The sequence below is a fragment of the Cryptotermes secundus genome, unplaced genomic scaffold (genome assembly GCF_002891405.2).
Source record: "Cryptotermes secundus unplaced genomic scaffold, Csec_1.0 scaffold690, whole genome shotgun sequence".
Classification (NCBI taxonomy): domain Eukaryota; kingdom Metazoa; phylum Arthropoda; class Insecta; order Blattodea; family Kalotermitidae; genus Cryptotermes; species Cryptotermes secundus.
The window spans coordinates 173,037-193,044 of NW_019740662.1; the positions used below are offsets into that span (position 1 = coordinate 173,037).

At 37.7% G+C, this 20,008-nt stretch overlaps 1 protein-coding gene across 1 annotated transcript in view; it reads left to right on the forward strand.

Annotated features, from left to right (window-relative positions):
* LOC111872542 (ATP-binding cassette sub-family F member 3) overlaps positions 1 to 20,008 on the forward strand; it is a 30,592-nt gene that overhangs the window by 6,461 nt on the left and 4,123 nt on the right. The window contains exons 5-10 of the mRNA XM_023866567.2: positions 992 to 1,096; positions 2,407 to 2,565; positions 7,008 to 7,208; positions 9,503 to 9,685; positions 11,952 to 12,125; positions 19,426 to 19,600. Of these exons, the coding sequence (XP_023722335.1) occupies positions 992 to 1,096; positions 2,407 to 2,565; positions 7,008 to 7,208; positions 9,503 to 9,685; positions 11,952 to 12,125; positions 19,426 to 19,600 (997 nt within the window). The remainder of the gene's footprint in view (positions 1 to 991; positions 1,097 to 2,406; positions 2,566 to 7,007; positions 7,209 to 9,502; positions 9,686 to 11,951; positions 12,126 to 19,425; positions 19,601 to 20,008) is intronic.

A 20,008-nucleotide genomic window follows, 5' to 3' on the forward strand; every position in this document is an offset into this window, starting at 1 on the left:
TATCTCCTACCACTAGATGGTACTGTAGGAGTACTAACAATGAGTAGAAAGACCATCTGTTGTGTATTGGTCATACGACATCTGCAGTATAGTTTTGTTTATTGCATGACAGACATGTCATTTTCCCAAGAACAAGTTTTCATTGTCGAACATCATTTGGCCAATCGTTCTTATGCACGTGTCACAGACGAGTTTCATCGGGAATATCCGGCTTCTGCAGTTCCTAACAGTTCAACAATAACGAGAATAATCACTGATTTCGGGAATGTGGATCAGATTCAGATAGGAAGAGATCCGGGAGACTGGCCAATTTGACTGAGGCTAAACGTGGAGAAACTGTTGCAATGTTCCCCTTCAAAAAGCCTGTAAGTGCTGTATGACTTGTAGTTTGTGCATGAAACCAGCAAAATATAATTGCTTAGTGTGATGTGCGCGACTTTTCGATCTCCCGTTATAATAAATTACTTCCAATGCTGTATCAGTTCTTGCTCCAAATGGAATGAATTAGTTTGTGTATTTCAGAATGTAGTGTTTTATTTGCTGCATATATTAATTTTGCCAGAATATGATCAGTTCCTGTCACTTCCTACCATTCTGGTATTTCAGTGACAATTTAAACCTTAGTTTGTGAAGTAATACACCTTTGAAAACTTGCTAGAAATCAGGTGAATTGGAGACTATTTTAATTTCTTTCCCAACCTCCTCAGAAATTGATTGTTTAATTCAAGAAGAGCAAGGGATGAAACTTATGAGGTGTTAATAATTATTACATAGATCCATCAAACAGTGAAACTAGTTATAGTTGATGCAGTAATTGTTAAACGTCTGTGGAAATTCTTGTAACATGTTTTGCATATTGCATTAATTTGAAATTGTTTCTTGGTGTTGGCTATTTTGAACATGGTTCCTATTGTATTAACAGTGCACTGAATGCAGTAAGTGTGATCTTTTTAAAAGTGGTAACATGTTCCTATTAATTTCTCTGTTTTAGGGTTCTTCTTATGTCTGCAGATATCACATTAGCATATGGAAGAAGATATGGGTTGGTTGGAAGGAATGGATTAGGAAAAACGACATTACTTAGAATGATATCCAGGTAGTGCATACTATATAAGAAGACAGAATATAGTGCATAGGAATGACTTATACAGAGTAGTACTATCACTTTGAATTCTGAGATTTTAGAATGTATGCCCTAGGTTGAATTCTGTCTGAAGCTCTCAATTGTGACATCAACTGTGCAACAGCCAGTATATCGTTTTCATCAACTTTACAATGGAAACACATTTTTAATTTTGGTTGTCTTTTTTACTGTTGCTGCTTTACAGTCAACATAGACTGCACTGTGTGCATTAATTTTAGAGGTTCTTATTTTTAAATCTGTTTTAATTTCAAATTTTATCCTTCTCTTACAACATATGAATCCCATTAAAGTCCTTATAAATAGTTCTGTTTTTGCTCTATACTTTCCTTCATTGATATTGTGTTCTTCAGTGCAAGGGACAGTTTTAATTGTAATAATTTTGAAATTTTGGCATTTAGCATTAGTTGAAGTTTGTTGCTAATTTTTATGAAACATAGTTTTTTAATTTTCTTTATTGTGGGCTGATACACCCTGAAACCTGTGACTTTTGCTGAATAAAATACCTGTCTTGTATGCCTCATCTCTGGCAAAGCCTGTCAGGCAGATCATTACAGACTAAAGCAGAATTTACTCACATATTATATATATATATATATATATTGCACAAAATGCATGAAATTAATATGTAGCAGGGAAGTTACATCTGACCCATTTTTAATCTCCAAAACTGCTTAATTGGTTTAGATATAATTTAATGATTGAGAGCTTTCAGGATCTTTTATTTTGGTCAGACCCCAGAGCTAGTCTGGACGACACGCAGGATTCTTGACCCTGCTGGGACTTGAACTCTGACCTCTTGTTTGTCCAGCCAGTAGTCAGTCCCTGTACCAACTGTGCTATCCCTGCTCTTTACTGCAACTCTTTCATCTTTCTCTAATGCAGGTCATTGTACAAGGAATGGTGCATGACATACAATACAGTATATCCTCAAGTTCTATACAGTATTTTTTAAATATATCTTGATTTATGTAACTTAATGGAACATAAGGAACAAATCATTTATGCCTGTACAGTTGCTACCTTCATGAAGAATATATTTTTTTGATAATATGGTGCAGTGTCTGCTTTAGCAGCAGTAAATGAAAGAATTATAACAATTTTCTGTTCTCTTGTTTGTGGCATCAGTATTCATTGTCAGGTAGAATACTGGCTAGATAGAAAAATTTATTGCTAGTGCTTTATGTGATTTGGTAGTAAATGACGTTTCTTAAACAAAGTATTGGACTCGTGCAGTGCCTCATGTGGTTATATCTTACATATAGTGGTCAGCTGAGGATACCATCACACATATCAGTGCTACATGTTGAACAAGAAGTTGTTGGAGATGATACTCCAGCACTGGAAAGTGTCTTAGAGTGTGATACAGTACGTGAAGAACTCCTGAGGAAAGAACACGAGATTAGTGTCAGTATCAATAATGGGTATGTATTTGCAAAAGCAAAGTAACTTACATTCATATATGATTTATTTCTTATGTTTTGAAATATTCTCTTGCATACAGCTATAATATAATAATTTTTATAATCTATTCAAGATAGTCTAGGTTATTATGAACCGAACAAGCATAAGCCATGGTTCAATGAAGGATGCCCAAAGTTATTAGAGCAAAGAAAGAAGGCCAAATTGCAATGGTTACAGGATCTAAGTGAGTTAAATGGGGACAATCCGAACAATATAAGACGTGAAACAAGCAGGCATTTCAGGAACAAAAAGAGGGAATATCTGAAAGACAAAATTGATGAGCTTGCAATGAACAGTAAGAACAAGAACATTAGAGACATGTATAGAGGAATAAATTACTTTGAGAGGAGTTACCAGCCTAGCAGTAACTCAGTGAAGGATGAGAAAGGTGATCTGCTTGCAGATTCCCACAACATTTTGAATAGGTGGAGGAACTACTTCTCTCAGTTATTGAATGTACATAAGGTCAGTGCTGTCAGGCAGACAGAAATCCATACAGCTGAGCCGTTAGTACCTGATCCTAGCCCTTTTGAGGTTGAAAGTGCTATTGCAAAATTGAAACGATATAAATCGCCAGGTAGTGATCAAATTCCAGCAGAACTTATTCAAGCAGGAGATGAAATATTGCATTCTAAGATTCACAATCTAATTCTGTTTGGCATAAGAAAAAATTGCCTGATCAGTGGAAGGAGTCTATTATTGTACCAGTTCACAAGAAGGTTGATAAAAGTGACTGTAGTAACTATCGAGGGATATCACTGCTATCAACTTCATACAAAATTTTATCCAATATTCTTTTCTCAAGGTTAAGTCCATATATAGATGAAATTATTGGGCATCATCAGTGTGGGTTTTGACGTAACAGATCAACTACAGATCAGATCTTTTGCATTCATCAGATATTGGAGAAAAAATGGGAGTATGATGAGACAGTACATCAGCTATTCATAGACTTCAAGAAAGCCTATGATTCAGTTAGGAGAGAAGTATTGTACAATAATTTGATAGAGTTTGGGTTACCTATGAAACTAGTTAGGCCGATTAAAATGTGTTTAAATGAAATGTATAGTAAAGTCCATGTAGGTAAACATTTGTCTTATAAATTTCCTATCCAGAATGGTCCAAAACAAGATGCTTTATCACCACTCCTTTTCAACTTTGCTTTAGAATGTGCCATTAGGAACGTCCAGGGAAACCAGGTAGGACTGAAATTAAACAGGACACATCAGCTGTTGGTTTATGCTGATGATGTGAATCTACTGGGTGATAATGTAGATACCATGAAGAAAAACACACAAACTTTAATTGACACAAGTAAAGAGGTCGATCTAGAAGTAAACATTGAGAAAACTAAGTATATGTTGCTGTCTCATAACCAAAATACAGGGCAAGATCATGATATAATGATAGGAAACAGATGTTTTGAAAATGTGGCACAATTCAGATATTCGGGAACAACGATAACAGATCAAAACCTGATTCAGGAGGAAATTAAGAGGAAATTGAACTCGGGTAATGCTTGCTACCATTCAGTCCAGAACCTTCTGTCTTCTCGTCTGCTGTCCAAAAACATAACAATTAGAATATACAAAACTATAATTTTGCCTGTATGGGTGTGGAACTTGGTCTCTGACATTAAGAGAGGAATGTAGATTGAGGGTGTTTGAGAACAGGGTGTTGAGGAGAATATTTGGACTGAAGAGAGATGAAGTGACAGGAGGTTGGAGAAAACTGCATAATGAGGAGCTTCATAACTTGTACTCTTCTCCAAGTATAATTAGAATTATCAAGTCAAGAAGGATGAAGTGGGCAGGGCATGTAGCACGAATGGGGGAGAAAAAGAATGCATATACAGTCAACTCTCGATTATCCGGGGGCGGATTAACCGGTTTGCGGCTTAACTGGGGCTACTGAGGCTTTTTTGAGGCTTATATGTTGTTTAATATTCATTCACTTTCATTTCACATGGTGAGTTGTAACACTATTTTCGCACTAGAGTGAACCGAGCTCTGCATTCTTTGGTCCCGTTGGTCCCGTTATGCTAACACAGTGTTCTAGGGTAGGGGTGAAAGAATGCAAGGATTTGTGGAAAGTTTCAAGGACAGATACACCGCCCAAGTTAGTTTCTTTGTATCGAACTTCAAGTGCGTTAGCAAAATGTCAGGGTGTAAAAGGAAGTGTGTTGTGTTAAGTATGTATTTGTAAAAAGTGCTGGATGTTGTTGAAGACTGTGATTGAAATAACTAATTCATACTTCAGTGTAATGTAAAAAAAGTATTAAATAGGCCATGAGATGACATAAAAATGAGGTTGAATAAATTTAAATACAGGTAGGCCTATAGTATTATGAAGGTACAGTATTACAGTACTACTTTTAATAAAATTTGTCTTAACCGGGTTTTCGATTAATCGTGATTTCCGTCCCCACCATTATCCCGGATAATCAAGAGTTGCATGTAGTATATTGGTGGGAGTCAGAAGGAAAGAGCCCACTGGGAAGACCAAGGCATAGGTGGGTGGACAATATTAAAATGGATCTTAGAGAGACAGGATGGGATGGTATTGATTGGATTGATGTGGCTCAGAATAGGGACCAGTGGAGGGCTCTTGTGAACCTTCGGGTTCCATAAAATGCTGGGAAATTCTTGAATAGCTGCAGAATTGGCAGCTCCTCCAGAAGGACTCAGCTCCATGAGTAAGTACATTGTAGGATAAATTGTAAGAAGTGAAATATATCTACAGAATTAGCCACATTATTCTATGTAGTTTGGGCAGAATGGTAAAACTAAAATTAAAGATGAAGGGAAGGGAACTCTGAGACATTGGAATGGCTGTGAGTGCGGGTAAACAGTCGAATTTGTGCAATATCTGGTAATTTCCTGCTTGAGAGTTTGGTGTTAACTTGCTGTAAATAAATTTGGAACATCAGCATGTTTGACTGGGGTATTTTATGTCTATTTAATACAATAAATCATGGATCATTTCAGTTCTGATTATTTCTATTCCCCTTTCTTCATTTCTGTTTCTTTATATTTTCACTTGTTCAGTAATTAATACAGTGGAACCTCTCTTAATGAGCACCTCTCATAATTAGTAATTCGCATAACAAGCAAAACAAATTGTAAAAAAAAAATGACTCGTTTAACAAGCGACGTTTCACATAATGAGCGACGAGAGGGAAAGTCCCGGATTGTGCGCTTGCGACATCAGTCTGTGTTTAGCACTCGTTCCGCTAGCATCTTAGTGTCGCTTGTGATCACCCATTTTTCCAAACTTGTGTTCAGACATGTTATTTGTGATTTTTTTTGTTCAAAGTTTAATAACCCTTGCAAAAAGTCCCTGAAGAAAAAGCCGCAAAAAGACAGCCATACGAGAATAAAAATATTTGTAGGAATGAAACATAAGATCATTGAAAAGCGAGAACGAGGTGTGAGCGTGGCTGATCTAGTACGCACATACAATCGGTCTACATCAATGATTTTCATGATTTGGAGTTACATTGTGTTTCACAGCAAGAAGTTGTGGAGGAGAGTTTGTCAGAGGAGGAGGAGGTAACAGCAAAGCAACAATCTTCTGGCGCAATAAGAGAAATACTGAAAGCATGGAAAACTGTTGCATCGTACATTGAGAAGCATCACCCTAATAAGGCAGTGGCTATGTGTGCTACAAATTTATTTAATGATAATGCTGTGTCGCCTTTTCCCAAATTTTGAAGCGTCGGCAAAAACAAATGTGTCTAGACATCTTTCTAGATATGTATCATAAATAATAAACTAATTATTTCGATTTTTTTTTCTGCAAATTGAATTCGCATTCCAGGTTGGTTCATTCCACATAGAAGAAAAGATAAAGATGATTCACGCTCCTTAACAATGTAGTTTTCTTTGAATAAACGTTATTAATAAAATTTTTTGAGTATTTTTTCGGCATGGAATGCATTATCATATTTTACATTAATTTATATGGGAAAAATTGTTTCGCTTAACGAGTGCATCGCATTACGAATAAGATTCTGGAACAAATTATGCTCGTTAAGCAAGGTTCCACTGTATATAATAATGCTGAAATTAGTTAATTATATTGTACTTATTGCAATCGATGTACAGACCCAGAACTTAGCAACTAGCTCACAGAATGCTGAAATTAGTTAATTATATTGTACTTATTGCAATAGATGTACAGACCCAGAACTTAGCAACTAGCTCACAGAATGCTGAAATTAGTTAATTATATTGTACTTATTGCAATAGATGTACAGACCCAGAACTTAGCAACTAGCTCACAGAATGCTGAAATTAGTTAATTATATTGTACTTATTGCAATAGATGTACAGACCCAGAACTTAGCAACTAGCTCACAGAATGCTGAAATTAGTTAATTATATTGTACTTATTGCAATAGATGTACAGACCCAGAACTTAGCAATCAGCTCACCGAAGTGTATGCACAGCTTCAGAACATTGAGGCTGATAAAGCACCAGCAAGAGCAAGCATTATTTTGAATGGTCTTGGCTTCTCTTCTGAGATGCAGCAGCGACCCACCATAGAGTTCTCAGGAGGCTGGCGTATGAGGTTAGCACTTGCACGTGCTCTCTTTTCAAGGTAAGCAAATTGTGGTTCTCAATTTTATTAGTGTTTGTCTTCTCAAATTTTCTACCCTCCGAAGCCCTAATATGTGTTAAGATTAGTTTGATTTTCATTCATGTCAATTGTTATTAATAGCTGTGGTCATTGAACATCTGTCTCAAACTGGGGACTGTTTTATTACTTTTACATTGCTGAATCAGTCTAATGTTGTTCACAGAAATTTGTACTATGACTTTTAAGTTACTCAAATGTCTTCAGATTTGCATTTAAATCCAGTGCTCTTTTGTGGCAAAGGAATATTTAACAAAGTAACATGATGGTGCACATTTCTTGTTCATATTTCTCCATGTAGTCACCAATATACATATATTCTAGGATTAAACTGTAATGGCTTTCTTGGTTATTGGATATAAGTTCAGAATATTCCAGTGTAATACATTCACATGTACGATGTATTGCAGTAGTGAGTACAATGAATGATAAATAATGAATGACCTGTCCATAGTGATGTACTCAATTTACAAATATTATCGAAATATGCATTATATATAAAGAATTATATCTACATTCGCTTACCTTAAATATTTATTATTATATATTAAATTTTACTTTACAGAGGGCCCAAAAAATATATACTAACTTCAACATACAAGATATCTGCTTAAATAATTTATTGGTAATATAAATTTTATACACACAGAAAGGGATGGCTCCAACACATTTTGAACTAGAACAGGTATTCAAAGTGCCCGCCATTAGTGTGTAAATACTTCTATGTAGGGTAGTGCTTGAACATCTGTGGTCAAGGTGTCCACTAAGATAGCGGCACATGATGTTTGAATGTCTTCTTGTAACATCTCTAGTGTTAGTGATTTTCTATGATATACCACATCCTTCAGGGACCCTGCAAGTAAAAGTTGAGGGGCGCAGAGATACTCAACACTACCTCTTCATCCTGTCCATTGACCTTGTAGGGTTTAATTGAGGTAGCTTCTGACATCTCCATTTTGCACTTTTAGAATGTATTGTACACATGGTCTGCTAATTCTTATCTCATGTTCACATTGTTTTGCAGACTTTTATGATGACAGTTTATACAGTTCCAACACTATGGCAGAAGAGGCTGGACTTGTTGCTGTACAAGGCCTCCCAGATCTCTGCTTCTGCATGTCATGCACTGCACCATCAGCCTCAAATTTGTCATAAATGCATGCAGTTGTTAATTGTATTGCAGGTTTTACTGCAAATTCACGCTGCCACTGTCTTTGTACTTTGCACACATTTTCAAATTTCCAGTACCACTTCAAAATTATCTTGCATTGCTTGAACAACAGCTGTTTTGCCGCCATTTTCTTTGACAATCTTGCCATTTGACAAGATAGCTCTGGCATTCATGTGACTAGCACCATCTTTTGAGAGAATATCGTCACTGTGCTTAACAAATTAAGCACAACGCCTTGAAGGCGTATGGGGGTGTGGCTGTATAGATCCACATTTTCTTGACCTCGGCACTAGCTGAAGGTGAGTGGTCCACATATAACGACTGTTAAAGCATTCATACATTTTTTGGGCCCCTCTGTACCTCAGCAAATTTATTTACTTCTTTTGGAATTGACATTATGTCATTTAATTTCAAGTTTTCCAGGAGTGTTACTCCCATGGTATTGCGTTTGCTGCTTCATTGATACATATCACTTTGGCTGGATAGTTAGTTTAATTCATGTATGACTGAAATATTTTCTAGTTCTGCATTTTGACAGATATGTCTTTCATGCTTTAACCTCAACTAGTTAGTATATTTGTAACTCTTTTTCTAGTTGGACACCACTTGGGCAAGTTACAATGTCCTGTTATCCAGTGTACTTCCCTTGGGTTGGGTGACTTCAAGTTGTTACCATTCTTGGTCTCCCCAGTCATATGACCACAGTGGCATCTAGGAGCAGAGTATGGAGCTTTATGGTGTCTAATTTTGCTATCACTCATCTATTATCATGAGTGAAAGTTTTTTCCCTTCCAAAGAAAGTTGTGATATGGATTCTTTCACTCTTAAAAATCCATCGACCTTGGCCAGGTTTGAACCCATGAACCCTGTGTCCACTGCTAAGCTTGTTACCATTAGACCACTGAGGCAGATAATAAAAAAGAGAGAATAAATAAATTTAAAATCTCAGGAAGTGAGGCTTTTTGTAATACTAAAGAAATGTTGTATATTCCCCAGTGAATATCTTCTGTACCATTTTTGTCTTGACACATTTATCTTTTTTCTAGGGTTTGTGTTTAATTCTTTGTTCCTCATTGCTCTTTAACAGGCCTGATCTTCTTCTCCTTGATGAACCAACAAATATGTTGGATATTAAGGCCATTATCTGGCTGGAAAACTACCTTCAAAACTGGCCTACCACATTACTTGTTGTGTCTCATGATCGCAATTTCCTTGACACAGTACCGACAGATATTTTGAATCTCCATTCACAACGTATTGATGCATACAGGTCAGTCTGAAACATGAGTTATCAGAGGTTCATATTTTAAATTTGCTTTTATACCATTTTAACTTTCTCTATCTTGCATATCTGTTTTTGTTATAAACCGCAAATTAGGTAGAAGTTACAAAGCCTACTTTCCTGTTATCCTGGCTTCTAGAATGGCATATCTTATGCTGTTCATATCATATTGTAGCATGTAGGGCTGTTGCTACGTAACAGCAGGGTAAACACATCTTTGGAGCAAAGAATCCAGACACAACAGTAGAAGAGCTGTGACTTCTATGTGGTCTGTGCCTAGATTATATAAACAAGGGACAAGGTTAGAGTTTACTCACTCAGGCCATCTACTTTTCTCATAGACTCAGGTCCCCTGAGGCTCATCTTACATTGAATGGATGGAATATCTCCTTTGTCAATCATGTATTGAGTCTACACATGGAAATGATTGAAGCCAAGGCCTTCTGAACAATTATAATTGTTCAGAAGGCCTTGGCTTCAATCATTTCCATGTGTAGACTCAACGGTTTTGTCTCTTATGAATGTGCTTGGCCTTTCATCAAGTGTACATATCACACATACAGTATGTTACTGAAAATGTTTCCTTTTGCACTATATACACATTCTCTGTCAGTACCGGCTCTGAAAAGAAGATCATGCCTATCTTATGTACCTTATGCTACAATGGAAGCTTAGTCATTTCAATGGTAGTAAGCTTGACCACCACAAAATTTAAGCCTCTTGTATTATCTATGTCTGGCTTTGTCTTGTCCTATACTGCGAACATGTTCATTCTCATGACTTTGTATGATCTGTTTGTTGCCTGCACAATTTTGTTATACAATCGTATACATATGGAAGGTTGAAAGCTGTGTGCAAATCGCAGATAGCAGTGCACCTTGGAAAATTTCCAATGGTGTGAAGAACCTTGTTTTGTAGGTGCTGCAATTTTAAGAGGTAGGTGTCTGCCGCTAATTCCCAGACTGGGCAAGTGTAAGTAATTACTGATCTGATCTGATACTAATAATTATTAGTATCTACTCCCTATTCAGAAATGGGTGTTTAAATGCCAACATTAAACTAACCCTCCAACCCTCGTTAAGGCACTGATCAGATCAGTAATTACTTACACTTGCCCAGTCTGGGAATTAGCGGCAGACACCTACCTCTTAAAATTGCAGCACCTACAAAACAAGGTTCTTCACACCATTGGAAATTTTCCAAGGTGCACTGCTATCTGCGATTTGCACACAGCTTTCAACCTTCCATATGTATACGATTGTATAACAAAATTGTGCAGGCAACAAACAGATCATACAAAGTCATGAGAATGAACATGTTCGCAGTATAGGACAAGACAAAGCCAGACATAGATAATACAAGAGGCTTAAATTTTGTGGTGGTCAAGCTTACGACCATTGAAGTGACTAAGCTGCCGTTGTAGCATAAGGTACATAAGATAGGCATGATCTTCTTTTCAGAGCCGGTACTGACAGAGAATGTGTATATAGTGCAAAAGGAAACATTTTCAGTAACATACTGTATGTGTGATATGTACACTTGACGAAAGGCCAAGCACATTCATAAGAGACAAAACCGTCGAGGGTGTTACATAAGAACTATGACTGCAAGGGTTCAACAAAAAAATCTTTGGCCATGAGTCTCAAGGGGCTTGACACCGAGACGAACTGATTGACCATGCACTGTCAGTTGTAAAGTAACTTTTGACTTTGACTTTGACCTTAGTCATTTCTGTAGGGGAGTCTGGGAAACGTTGGCATGTCAGAGCAACTACTGAGATTAAGCAATGACAGAACTTATTAAGGAGAGTCTGTGACATGAAAGCCCACAACCTAACGTGTCTGTGATGACATGGCCAGCATTGAGGAAGAGTGATATAACAGACTGTGAATGATTTTGAATGCTTGCAAACTTTATAGTCATTTGTAGACAGGAGGAATCAGTGTCCAGTAAATTCAGTTACCAACCAGGACCTGTAATTTAGTCAATGTCATGTCTCAGTGTAAGCACCAATTTTATAAGATCAGAAAAAACAAAATGAAGTCCATTATTATAAGTGACTATTCTAAATTACTTCTAGTTAGCTGACAAAATCATCTTGCCTCAAGAGAGCAGGTTTTCACAGTATTCATTCTCCGAATTTTCAGCTAAGTATATTATGTCTTAGAGCATACAGATACAGAGAATTGTAATGTGGAAAATGATTGACTTGAAGATAGCCATAAAGCCTCTCATAATTGTGTTTCATGTGCAGAGGTAACTATGAGAACTTTGAGAAGACCAAGACAGAAAAGCTTCGGAATCAACAGCGAGAATTTGAAGCACAGCAGCAGCATCGAGCTCATGTTCAAGAATTCATTGACAGGTTTCGATATAATGCTAATCGGGCTTCCAGTGTACAGAGCAAAATCAAAATGTTAGAAAAGCTGTAAGTATGCTGCTCTTTTTATATTCAAGATGTAGCTATTCAGTATCATGTCATGATGTGTGTGTGTGCGTGCTCCCGCTTGCATGTTTGTGTGTGTGTATGTTGTTAATGGAAATAACCAGTGTAGAAATCAATTGGACAACTTAAACTAACTTCCTTTCTCTGACATCCTTATAACATTCATCCTATTGAACCCTGGTGTAGGGCAATTCATATTGTGGCATATAGACCCATTGCTAGGCAACAACCTTGAAATAAGCATCTTTGCAACAGCTGTTGCTAAGTAGTGGCTCCTCAGAGAAGCATGTTTCCATGGCAACAATTGCACTGCAACAGAGGAGCAGTGTTTTCTGTATGACCCATACCAAGATGTTATAAGTAGGACAAGTGAGGAGTCAGTCAGTTGGTGAGAGACTGAGTTATTTAGTCAGTGGACTTGGCTGGGTGGGTGGGTGGGTTAGAGGACTGCTGTGGTAGTCATTGTGGTCTGTTGTTAGAAACTGGTTGCTGAGGCCAAAGACAGTTTAGGAAGCCAGAGGAGGGGGAACATCTGCCATTGGAAGCTGCCACCAAGCAACAGCAGTGAAAGCAGGACTGTGGACACTAGTCTGTGTGTGTAATAGTGGCCTGTAAGGTGTTGTCACGTGGTATATTAATGAATCCAATAAATCCAATTACTAATTGAAACTCCATCCATAGTCACACTAAAACCATGACAGTATGTTCGTAGCTGATTTGAGTAACTGAATATAAGTAATATGTTCCAGTTTTGTTGTGATTTTCATCTTACAACAAGCTTTTGCTGCTAAAATTAATGAACATTTTTCATTTCACACACTTGAGTTACATATCTGCCCCATTTCCTTCTCTGCAGTTCACCTGTTTTGTCAGTTCCACTTGAGTAGATCAAATCATTATGTTCCTCATTACATAATTGTATTTTCTATCAGTATATATAATCTCAGTATAATGAATTCCCTATTTAATGACTCTCTGGGGGAATGAATTTTCTTTAAATCTAGATTTCGACCAAACGGAGGGTTTGCCAAACCACATCAAGAAATTATTCATCTTGCTGTATGATTTACTGTGTATAATTGTGATAAAATAACTTCTTTATATGAGAGTAAAAGGTAAAGGTTAAATTGTTTTTATGTTTCACCAAAGACCATGGCATGAAGACATATGAGGAAGTGGAGGCATCATTTCATGCATTCTTAATGTTTGCACTTGATGGAGATGAATAATACCCCCGGAGAAAGAGCCTCCAGTATCCATTGAATAGGAGGATGGGTGGATCCCAGAGCCAGTTGGGACTCTCCTTTCGAGATTCAAATCCAGATTTCTCATTTGTGCAGCCCATAACCTAATCACTGTGCCAAATTAGCTGAGGTATCCTAGCTTCTGATTCCTTAACATAAATACTAAAGAAACTGCATCTATAAAAGTAGGTGCTATTAGAGTTCAAGTCCCAGTAGGGTCAAGAATTTCCCCAGCTCCATGTTGTCCATACTGGCTATGGGGCCCACCTGGTCTCCTATCCAATGGGTACTGGGGGCTCTTTCCCAGAGGTAAAGCAGCTGGGGCATGAAACTCACCTCCAGCTAGTGCTGAGTTCTAGAAAACATGGATGTATCAGAAAGTTCCTGGACTAGGTCAAAAAAGAAATGCTGGCTAAACTTACTCAATTTTGACTGCCATCTCCTTCAAAATAGTCTCATTGGGAATGTATACAGTGATCCCATCATTTTATCCATGCTTCAAAAGCACCATGGAAGTCATTTTCCTTAATGCTGGCGAGTACCGCTTTTGATTCCCTTTGGATGTCAGACACTGCTTCAAAACGTTGTCCCTTCAGTTTCTTTTCAATTTGGGAAACAAAATGAAATCATGGGGTAAGTCTGGCAAGTAGGGAGGACTGGGAACAGTAACAATGTTGTTGTTGGTCACAAACTCGGTGGTTTTCAGGGACGTGTGGGAGGGCACATTGTCGTGATGAAGGAGCCAGTTGTGGTTGTATGGTCTTTTTTGTCACACATTTTCTCTCAAGCATCTTAAAATGTCACAGTAAAAGTCAGAGTTGAATGTAATGTTGGGAGGAACAAATTCACGGTGAAAAGTCCCCTTTACTTTGAAAAAACAGTAAGAATGCTCTTTGTTGAATCTGGACTTTCCACACTGTTTTTGCTCTTGGTGATTGTGGGCTCTTCCACTGATAGGTTTGTTGCTTTGTTTCTGGATCATAACCGTATGAATAAATCAATCTTTCGTCACCCCTTATAATCCTAGGGCTAAAAGTTGGGTCCTCTCATTAGCCTTCTCTCTTAGCTCAAGACTTACGTTTCCATGCCATTGCTTTTGATCATTGTCAAAAGTCAGGAAATAAACTTAGCAGCATTGCGGCACATGTTCAGATTTTCTGTTAAGATCTCCTGGTAAACTCCATAACTGATCCCAGCGGTGTCTGCAAGCTCATGGATTGTTCGGCAGTGGTCTTCTTGGATGACTTCTTGAATTTTTTCAGCATTCTCTGTCATTTTGCTGGTGCTTGGTCTCCCTGGACGTTCAACATCTTCAACTGACACTCAGCTGGTCTTGAAACTTGGATGCCATTCAGAAACTGCTTAAAGAATGTTCCCCTAAAGCTCATGAAGCATTTAAAAGGTTTCAGTAGCGGAATTACAGAGCTTCACACAAAACTTGATGCAGACACATTGCTCGATTTTGCCATTACCCACAGGCAGAATGAAACATACAGTCAAAGAACCACTCATGTAAAAACAATGCATGTCCACAGCCTGGTGTCACATGGCAGACTGATGCCATAGGCTTGCAGAAGTGTGATCTTGGCCTCCCATCTCTCTTCTTTCACCGAGGCAGTTACAACAATAACAGTCCGGGAACTTTCTGATAACACCTCATACATCCACTCCTCCATAATGTCTTCATGGCATAGTGTTTAAATAGTTAAGAACAGGGACAATTTTACCTTTTTTTACCCTACATAACTGGTAAATCAAATTAATCAGTATGATCCCCAGTAGGAATCAAATGTGAACATCAGTAATTTTTGGCCAGAATTGAAGTACAAGTTCTGGAAGATTGAACATTTTGTATTGCACTAAATGTGATTTATTTACACAATTGAAATTCACTAAATGCTGGAAAATAATGCATTGTTTAAGCTGGGACTAGAAAAAGGATTCAGCAAACATGGGGTGTCACTACATGTCGGTATATTAATAGGGGTTTCATTGTAGTATGTTTTCAGATGCCTTCAGTATTTGTTCTTCTAGTGTGCGAGATGAAGTAGCACATGCAAAAATCTTATAAAGTTAGTTTCACGCATTTTATTCTTTATGTTTTCCATATTTATGTAACTGTAGGATTATTTCAGATGTGAGACAGCACCTTTTAACAGCTGAAAATCTTAAACAAAAATGTTGCTTGTCCTTATACAGTATTCTTATGGACTGCTGTCCAGCACGAACATAACTTCTTCCCCCTTCCCTCCCAAAGCAACATGGACCTTATAAACCCCAGAGAATTCTTACCTGGTAAAACTTGCATTTGGTAAGGGGTGTAAGTCTTGAGAAAGAGAATTTATGTGTAATTGCATAGTATTGGCATAATACCATACATCGTACCTTATGTATGTTCCAAAGAGTCATCATAAAGGAGCATGATCTATCTATATAGTGACATGTGGCTGCTCACATATCGATGAGAGAATATTCCACTTAAATTTTCAGTCTCTTTGGTTCAGCAGTAGCAAAGATATTGGACGTATGGTTTTACATCTAATGGATGCTGAGTCATTCTGTAATGTACCTCAAAGGCAAGAGCCACAGCTTCAAAAATGCACAAATGGCTGAATGGTGTGTGAGTATGGAAGTAACTGTTTAAAAAAAATGTAAAGATTGCTACTTTTGTAACTTTTTATAATAAATTAGAACTAGGATTTTGCAGTTTATTTTCTTTCAAATTTTACCTAGGATATTTTAGCAAATATATACATTTCTGCAATACTGATGTAACACTACCATTTAAACTCACCGAAATTCGTGAAAAACTTAAAATTTGGGATTGTAACATTTAAATTTTACTCTATGTAGTTTCATTACACACACTGCTCTTGACTGGAGAAGTGCCTGTTTCATTGCATGGATTTCATTGCATATGCAACACTGTTAGTTTCAGTACAGTCATTTCTAGCCACGGATGGGTTTTGGTGTACCATAGCCCAAAGCATGACATAACACACAGACCATAGTTACACATCATTCAAAGTACACTGTTCTTTTGGTTTGGTTCTTCATTTGGTAAACAATAGGATGTTGATGCTGTTTTCCTTTGGCTTTTCCTTACTTCAGGTTGGCTCCTAACCCTTGCCACACTGCACTCTTCAGCATTCTCTTCGTGGGTTAGAACAGCAACATCCCTAATGAGCTGCTCCCCGAGTTTCAGATGGGTCATATTTCTCCTACAGGACTTGTAGACAGTGTATGAATTGAGAATAATGAGGTTGACAAATGGAAGGGAAGTTCTTTTGCCCATTTCCAGGTTTTCTTGCTCATAGCTGGTTGGCATCCTGTCACTGATAGCCCATATGGGATGTGTATTTGATGGTGAGGCTTCACAGCTTCCCCACCATTTTTGAAGTTTCCCTCTGCAGGTGGAGTGTGCGTATGAGAAAAGACATGTACTAGAAGTTCTCATTTGTCCTTCCAGGGCAGAGCCCTTGGATTTGCCTGTACTCTGAACACAGTGTTTCCTCTTTTTGGTTGTAGATGTTCAGGACTGAAATTATGTAGCATATCCTTCATGTTATGACATACTGTACCACATGCATTTATTCTCATGTGATGTTGGCCATTGAAAAGTTTCAGCAAGCTGAAATAATTGTCCATAAATTTTTTACCCATCTCTTTAAGCTTTCTGAAACAGTTCCAGAACTGTTCCATTTGTGAATGTGGCCTCTGTGCTAGTCAGGTTTCTTTGGTTTACAAAGTACACACTCATGATGTATGTGTAACCAGATTTATTATAAAGTGTATAAATTTCTATATCAAAGGGTTTTTTTTTTATGCGGGTGGATATATTGTCAGAAGATGACTTTCTCTTTTAAATTTTACAATTACTTCATCCACTGCCATGTGTTGTTAGATAACACATTAATGAAAATTTTGAATTTAATATGCCAAATATTTGTCTGATTACCCATAGTTTGTAGTAATCAGGATCTTCCGTCTTGTATTGGTAGGTTATGATTGTCTCTGAAAAGTAGATATTTCAGAATCTTCAGATAGCTGTCATGTGATATAGTATTGGAGTAGAAGGGAAGGTGGTAGATTTCATCTTTGGCCCAGTATAATTCATACTATTGTGATGGGTTGCTCAGAGCATTAAGATATGGAACCAGAAAAGCCTGTGTAACACTGTCAACAGTAGAACTTTGGTTACTTGGTACTGAAGGTCTCAATAATCACAACAAGGGAGGAACTGTTGAAGACATCAATTCCTAGGCAATGAATACAGAAACAGGTTTTCATTACAACAGCTAGGTAAACATTATTCTCACAACAACAGAAAGGACGTTTTCATGACAACAGAGAAATCAGCTGTTCAACTCAGTGTCCTCTATTCAGTATGCCAATAGCTACCTTAAGAGAATTACTAGGCCAAAGAAAAACAACTCTGTCCATCGTGACTATTTAAGTTTACTACTTGAAAACTTAGCATCCTTACATGTTTTGATCCTTATGGATCATCTTCAGTGGGAACATCAATACTTATTTGGAAACTACTATTGTGTTAGTAGTTTCCCTCTGAAGATGATCCGTAAGGATCAAAACATGTAAGGATGCTAAGTTTCCAAGTAGTAAAACTTAAATAGTCACACTGGACAGAGTTGTTTTGTCTTTCTAATTGTTAGTGTGACAGACCAGAATGAAACAAATCAAAAAGAAAAAGGATTACTAGGAGTTTACTAGAGCTTACTGGAGATAAGAATCCAGGAAACAGAATATGATAGAAGAATACAGAAGGATAAAGAAGAGAAGGCTAGGAGCTGGTGCAAGATCCAGACAACAGTGAGAGATTTGTTATCCAGAAGGAATCAAATGCGTGAACTGTTGCAATCAAGTGAAATTGTAATAGAGATGCCTAATAAATGCAGTCAAATCTAGAACTCACGATACCAGTAATGCATACCCCCCTACATGGGACACTATGCATGTGGTTGTGACTCATCTAATCTGCAGCTGCAAGAAATGGCTATAGATCTTTCATGCTTATTTGCTGCAAATCTGGAATGTTTGATTGTTTCTTGCTTGGCCATCTTGCTGCATACAGTGGTTTGTCTCTTGTACAGTAGCTAGTAGGTTGGTCTGGAAATCCAGCAAGAAGAAATCAGGAAGTTGTGAATTTTCAGAAATATCGGGAGCAATGGTTTTGTTTCGCCCATTATGTTCTTCCACAAACTTGTGCACATCTGCGTAGAAGGAAGTTCATTGGCACACACTCTAAATCTTCATCATTTTCTTCTGAAAATGATGGGTCTTCACATGGACTATTTTTGATCTTTTCTTGTGAGTCAATATCAGCATATCGTTCTTCAGCATTCTCCTGTGCACGTGCTCAATTGACTAATAAATGCATGCACTTTGACAGACCTGTCATACTGAATACAGATCACAGCTGTGCCGAAAGTATTTGAGTGTGGGAACAAAAAGAAGCATGAGGTGGAAACAGATCCCCCACTGAGCACATATCACCTGTTCACTTTTTCCGTGGATGGTAACATTCTCCCACCGAGCACTGTGACATAATTCATAAGCATTACTTCACTTTCCCTCACATATTTTACTTGCTCCATGTATATTATCAGGTCTGAAAAGCAGTCATGTTGTTACTGATGCCAAAAAGGGAATGAGAAGAAAAACTTTTCTGCTATATGGGTTCAGAGTGCCAGTAAATTGTTGCATGTCATTAGAACAGACGTTTATGTAGGTAAATACTTTGTTGAGTGGACTGTATATGTGAAGATACGGCTGATACCTTGCAGAGTAGAATGAGAAGCTTTGTTTGGGTTAAGCACTCATACAAGGCAGTGAAAGGGCTCCTCAGTAAACAGGTGTTAATATATTGGATGTTCGTTCTTTGAAGGTTAACACTATTATTGAGTAGAACAATAGTTGAGGTCTCCTGTGCACTAAGTATTGAGATACTTAAGTTTATGTGTGTACACTTTCACACATATATACTAAATGCAAGTCTTAATAGCAGTCTTATTTCACAGCCCAGAACTGAAGGCCATTGAGAAAGAAGTGGAGGTTGTCCTGAAGTTTCCAGAGGCTGAGGCACTGTCACCACCAATTCTGCAAATTAATGAAGTGTCATTTGGTTATTCACCTGACAGAATGATATTCAGCAATGTAAATTTGGGTGCTACACTAGAATCTAGGATATGCATTGTGAGTTATTTTTTTAAGTTTTCAATTATTGTAGGCATGAAGTTGACCATTTGCCTCCCTCTAGTGTAGTTCTCTTATAAACCCTCAACCGGACAACAGGAAAACACCTCGCTTCCTTGTTGCCTAGTCTCCGTGTTTACCGGTGTTGCTGGGCAACTCTGTCGAGAGTTGTTATTGCTGCATAGCAACCGCAGCATCCCCTGCTATGTCACCACGGGGAAGGGGGGCGGAGTGTTGACTGGCCTGTTACCATAGTAGCAACAGCACCCGATGTTACGTCACCGCTGGCGGGGGAGGGAATGTCCTCCATAGTGCAATACATCACACTATGTTATGGTAGTGGCACATAGACTGTATATGAATCCAGAATTATTTATTTTTGTCTGTTAAATGATACATTTACATCAC